Source organism: Cariama cristata, unplaced genomic scaffold (genome assembly GCF_000690535.1).
Source record: "Cariama cristata isolate BGI_N322 unplaced genomic scaffold, ASM69053v1 scaffold12261, whole genome shotgun sequence".
Taxonomy (NCBI): domain Eukaryota; kingdom Metazoa; phylum Chordata; class Aves; order Cariamiformes; family Cariamidae; genus Cariama; species Cariama cristata.
Genome location: NW_009599878.1, coordinates 23,961 through 29,960, shown reverse-complemented (window position 1 = coordinate 29,960; position 6,000 = coordinate 23,961). Strand labels below are relative to the sequence as shown.

At 45.6% G+C, this 6,000-nt stretch overlaps 1 protein-coding gene across 1 annotated transcript in view; it reads left to right on the top strand.

Annotated features, from left to right (window-relative positions):
* Positions 1 to 6,000, top strand: part of HK1 (hexokinase 1) — a 34,730-nt gene that overhangs the window by 23,386 nt on the left and 5,344 nt on the right. The window contains exons 11-15 of the mRNA XM_009709836.1: positions 224 to 372; positions 476 to 595; positions 1,852 to 1,947; positions 2,929 to 3,028; positions 5,417 to 5,600. Of these exons, the coding sequence (XP_009708138.1) occupies positions 224 to 372; positions 476 to 595; positions 1,852 to 1,947; positions 2,929 to 3,028; positions 5,417 to 5,600 (649 nt within the window). The remainder of the gene's footprint in view (positions 1 to 223; positions 373 to 475; positions 596 to 1,851; positions 1,948 to 2,928; positions 3,029 to 5,416; positions 5,601 to 6,000) is intronic.

The window sequence follows — 6,000 nt, the reverse complement described above, 5'->3', positions numbered from 1 at the left end:
TTCCCTTGTTGGTTTAATCCAAAACAAAACCAAAAACCACAAAAAAAAGAGCTGGCATAATCAGAGCAGCATCTAAAACCCTCCTTTGATGAAGATCTTCCCAACTGAATTTCTAAGAGATTTTATATCAAAGTGCTTTCTGGGGAAGGCAGGTGTTGTGTTTTTTTTTTTTTTTTTAATTTTGCTTATGGTTCTTTAAATATACACACATACCTTTTTACAGAGAATGGAGACTTTCTGGCACTCGACCTTGGAGGGACAAACTTTAGAGTTTTGCTGGTGAAAATCCGCAGCGGTAAAAGGAGAACAGTTGAGATGCACAACAAGATCTATGCCATTCCTATAGAGGTGATGCAGGGAACAGGAGAAGAGGTGAGTATTTGTGTTTCTCTTCTGCAGCACCGCTGCTTTTTAAATACCTTCTTAGAAGCACGTAATATGTACAACTTCAACTGCGTGACTTTTCTCTTTAAAGCTGTTTGATCACATTGTTACCTGCATTTCTGACTTCCTGGATTATATGGGGATAAAAGGCGCACGTCTTCCTCTTGGCTTCACGTTTTCCTTCCCTTGCAAGCAGACCAGTCTGGATGCTGTAAGTTCCTTAGTATCTTTTGAATCAGCTTTTGTGCTTATGCTAGGCCTGATTTCTCTGCCTTTGTATCATCTACATGACACTTACAGAGAGGTTGTGCAAGGAGAGAGTTCATGCTCTGACCATGACCAGTACAGCTGCTCCTATAAATAGTTTCTTTAAAGGTAGTGCTGCAAATGCTGCTCAGCCCTTGACTGTGACAGATAAGAGCATTTAAATTTTCCATGGTGGTGACAGCCCTTTTTTAAGGTATCATGGTTTTTTCCAATTGTATAAACCTGCTGGACTGTGATACTTCCCTGGTTTTGTGAGCAGTGAGCAAAAGTCCATCCCTGGTGCCAGCGCCTGTTCCCCAGCTGATCTGGTCTCACTCGATGGAGCAGATGGGCCAGGGCCTGCTCAGCTACATCACCCTACAAGCGACAGTGTAGCCTGCAGCATGTCCCTGTCAAGTGTGCCCTTTTTCTTTTAATTTTCATGTTTAACTTCTTCACTGCCACATACCTCCAACTCCACCTGTCCAGCTGTTGATTGTTTCCTGTCTACTTAGCACTTTTTTTGAAGAAAGACATATTTTCTGTTACACTTTTTTTTTTGAGTTTGTTGCATTGCTCTGGAAATTTGGAACCCAAACATGATTAGTAGTTTTAGATGCAAATTCCACATATATAAAGATATATTCCTTTTCTTAGAGTCTCTTCTATATAACCTCACACTAAAGCATTTGAAATGTCAAGTGTACAGAATAAGATTTGAGTCTTAACGAAAATAAGATGCATATTCATACATAAGGAAGGAGGAAATAGGCAATGATGTTAGGAGCAGCATTCAAATGTCCAGCTCTAAAATGCTGTCATCTTGCTGATGATAGGAGGCTTGGTCAAGCCAGGGAGACTTTGGAGTGTGACTGAGAGAGAAGAGTGGTTGTTCGGCAAAACGTAGCACCCGTGTTGGTGAATACAGGAGAACCTCCTGCTTGAGCTGAGGGCGCCTCTGAGTCTGTGTATATATTCCTGGCCATAAATATTCATGGCCATTTGCTGGGACCGTGAGGTCGGAGCTGCGGTGTGTGATAACCTGTGGTCATCTGTGTGAAGCATTGTGATTTTGTGCTTTTATGAGCTGGGGAGGTGGGCAAATGCAGGGAAGTTATCAGATAGAAATGCTCAGTGATCGTCCTTTAGAGGATTTGTAGGATTTGGGGGGCAATCTGTAGCGCACCAGGAAACCTGATAACCTATTTTCTTTCTTTTTAGGGTATCCTTCTCAATTGGACAAAAGGCTTCAAAGCTACAGACTGCGAGGGAGAAGATGTGGTGTATTTGCTTAGAGAAGGAATTAAAAGGAGAGAGGTGATTTTTTTTTTTTTTTGGTTTTGTTTTCTTTTTCTCCTCCAGACTTGACAGACCTCATGGCTCAGGCTGGCTTCCTCTCGCAGGGTTTGTGTGCCTTGAGGACACAGGCTGTGCCTCCTGTCCTGCACAGAAGGTGTTTGCCTTGCAGCAGGTCCAGATACAGGAGCCCCCGATGCCGTGTGGTGGTGCTAGCTCTGATGCTGACACATAGCCTGACCACCACGTAGGACAGTCTAGAGGGTGCTCAGTGGAAATGGGAGAGTTCAGCCACCACCAAACCGGAATTCCTACTCAAAATGAGCTACACTGGGGATTTTGTTTCATTGCTTGCTTTTTTCCCCAGAGGCTTCTAACTTTCTAAACTGGTGTCCTGGTTTGGCTTCTTTCAAACCCTGCGGCAATTTTAATGCATGAGAGCATGGAGAAAGCAGTTTTCAGTATAGTGATTGTAGGAATGCACCTCAGTGCACCCTAAATGACAGTTTTCCCCCCCTCCCAACCCTTCATCTTGAAAAAGCCTGAAGCAGCTTAGCCAAAACTTTCTAGGAAGGGAAGAAAAACAGCCTGAGGAGAGCATTCATTTTGCAGAGTTTTTATCAGGAGGTGAAAATGAGGTCTTAAAAACTTTTGCTACTGGATTTGCCACCGCACTGCTGTAATACAGAATGGTGATAGCCCTCTACCATGTGCCTATATACAAGATCTCTACTTAAATGTGCCTAAGCCAAAGAGAACAGCCAGGAATATACTTTCTTCTGAAGACATAGACTATCATAGGTAAAGCATGCGAGGAGCCTTAGCTACCTGCTGGTACATTAAGTTCCTGTTTTTGTGTGTGTAAAATCAGGCTGGTACTTTCAGTTGTTTGTTTCAAGTGTGTTTTGGTGTCTGCTTTGGCGTGCTCCTTTCGTGTCCCCTTTGGCGTGAGGGGTTGACCCAAACGCAGAGTTCTCACTGTTGTATTTCTGTCTTCCAAAGGAGTTTGACTTGGATGTGGTGGCTGTGGTGAATGATACGGTGGGCACAATGATGACTTGTGCTTATGAAGACCCAAACTGTGAAATTGGACTCATTGTGGGTACGTGTTAAAGCTGCTTTTTATATGGCACTCTTTTATTAAACAGCACATCGACACACCTATCTGTATTCCCATGGAGACATCCCTGTGGTTAACTGAAAATATAGCTAGGGTGTCCAGGAGTGAAAGATTTTGAGATTAACACCTATCCCTTCAGAAGCAAGCTGCGTGAAGGAGTTAAGAGCAAAATTCAACAGCCAGCTTAGTTCTGTCCATGATCAGTTGAGGTAAGCACAGGCTGTAATGCCGAGCAAATCCTGCCTGCTTTATCTGGGAAAGGCACTGTGCTGCTTGTGAAGGGAGCAAATGGGAGCTCAGGTAGCCTCACCAGCTCCTGGAGTATCTGTTAGTTAGCCCGTAAGAGTTTCCCTGCCGGTGTGTTCGGGTAGCCCACAGCTTCCCTCGAGCCTGTGGTCTCTCAGAATAAACTTATAAAGCACAGCCACAATTCCCAAATGGCAGATGATGGAAAGCTCTGATAGACAAAGTGCAGCAACTGACAGCTCCCTTCCCAGCAGTGAGACAGCTGAAATAATTCCACAGGTGGCTGCCCATGCCTTTGCAAATGCCACGCTTGGGGTGCCTGAGGTATGGGGCTGTGTGAATTCCCAAAGCTCTCCAGAGAAATGAGTTTTTTGGTGGGAGAGAAGGGGACGAGGCACCTGCAAGCTTTAAGAACGCTTTCAGTTGCGAGGTGGCTTGTAGGAAAATAAAACACCACCAATTTCTCCTCCAGACAGTTGGAAAATGTCCAGGATGAGTCAGCACAGTGCAGTGTGGGTAGGAAGCTGTGTCTGCGCAGTTCCGTCAGCGGCGTGTTTTCAGGGACAGAGTTCCCCGCAGGAAGGACAGCGTGTCCTTGGGGTGCTGAGAACATCCTCTGAGGACCGTCTGCTGCAGCCCTGCCAGATGCGCTCTCCAGCCAGCGTGTCTGTGTGCGGAGCAGGGGGTCGGAGATGGCCTGGGTACATCTGGGATAATGAGAGCAAAAGCCCCGGGGCTCTGACAGCTCCCTCTGCCCTGCCTGAATTGCCTTGACCAGACTGACGGCACTTGCTGAGGAGCCTGCATGAGCCAGCAGTCGCCCGGCTTTCCGATGTTGCTTGGCAAGGAAAAATATTCTTGTAAGGGCGAGTTCACGTCATGCTGGTGCCCTGTCTCTGCCCAGTGACACCTCTCCTACTCAGGAGAGCCGATGCTTTGAGTCTTCACTGCTGAATGCTTTGGAAACTGCCACTGATAAGACCAAGTCCCTGCTTTGCATCTGCCGGCAACAGGAGATCATCTAAAAGCCTGTCAGTCTAACAACCTATATTTAATAGGTATCCACATATTCAGGCAGCCCTTACTTAGCTCTTTCTGGATGACGAGACTTGGGAGGTTGGCCGGTGCTGATAGTCCGTGACTGGGTTTGGTCTGGTTTGGTCCTACAAACCTGGGTCTCGGTCTGCAAGCCCCGACTTTCCCCCCCTAAACCCTGTGCTGTGGCTCAGCTCTCCTGCAGCAGGGGAGTACCGTGGGAGGATCTATTTTTGCTCAGACTGTATTGATACAGTACTCTCAAAAAAAAAAAAATTGCAAAGGAAAACAGGCTTGGTGATATAATTGGTGCAGAATCTGTGATGCAGGGTTAAATGAGAGTTTGGTAGGCAACTTCAAAACCACTTTTGTCCCAGGTAGCAGCAAAATCTGCCTCTCTTTGCTAATAAAGCTTTGCTCCCCGAGGCCTCTGTGTACGTGGAACACTTTGTAATTGCCACGCTCCTTAGGATTCCCTTTAAGCAGAATCAGATATGGCATCATTTCAACATGGAAGTAACCTTTCTGCTGGAGAAATTGTTTAAGTGATTTGAATCAGAAAAAAACAAAGCAAGAACTAAAAAATAGGTTGCAATTAGCTGGTAAAATCCTTGGGGTTTTCTTTGCCTGATGCCTCAGAACTTGCTGAGGTTTTCAGTTTGGCAAATTTTCCCCTGAATTTTGTGGGTCCGTGGGCTTTGTGGAAGGTGGTTCCTAACTTCAAAAATCCAGCTGGTTGCTTGCTGCAGTTTTGGGTTCAGAAGCATGTGAGGGTTGGTTTGCCAAAAGTGCTACACTGGTGCTCCTCCTTGTAGCATGGGACCCTCACCCAGCTGGCCTGGATCAGCCTCTTCTCTGAGCCACCCTGAGCAGTGCAACACGGCAGTAATATTCTCCTTCAATTTAGGATTATGGAAGAGTGTGGGTTGCTTTTTTTTCTTTTTGGTGATGTTTCAAATGATGATTTGACTTTATCATTCAGAAAAAGCACATTCAAGATCCCCCAGAAGGTTTTGTCAGGGCTGTTGTGCTTGTTCTAGTGTTGTTTTGTTCCAAACAAAGAGTAATTTCAGTATTTTCTTCTTTCAGGAACTGGCAGCAATGCCTGTTACATGGAAGAGATGAGAAACATAGAGATGGTGGATGGTGAGCAAGGACGGATGTGCGTGAACACGGAGTGGGGAGCGTTCGGGGATAATGGATGCCTGGACGATATCAGGACAATATATGACAAAGCAGTTGATGACTATTCACTAAATGCTGGAAAGCAAAGGTACTGCGGGATAAATGGTGTGCTAAGTATAAGCCCATCTGCCTTAAATGCTTTTAAGCAAGAATTGGATTTCTCCCAGTCGGAGAAGAGAGGTTAAGAGTGGAAAATGACTGCAGCCCTGCTATCCTGTAGAATCTCCCTCTTCTGTGCTTTTTCCTGGTCGCTGCTTTTTTGCAGTTTATTTGCTGCCGTGGGACTGCAGCAGGGTTTTTGGTGAGAACTTCAAGAGTCTTGAAATTACTACGAGACCCCTTTTCTCCTCCTGTCTTGTACTGAGGAGGTTAAGATGGCTTGTCATTTTTTTGCTCTTGGTCTCGGTTTAATCTCTTTTAGCTGAACTCTCTTTGTAGAGGACTCTGCCTCTAGAAATCCTCAGCCTAGACCAGCCGGCATGGTTGGA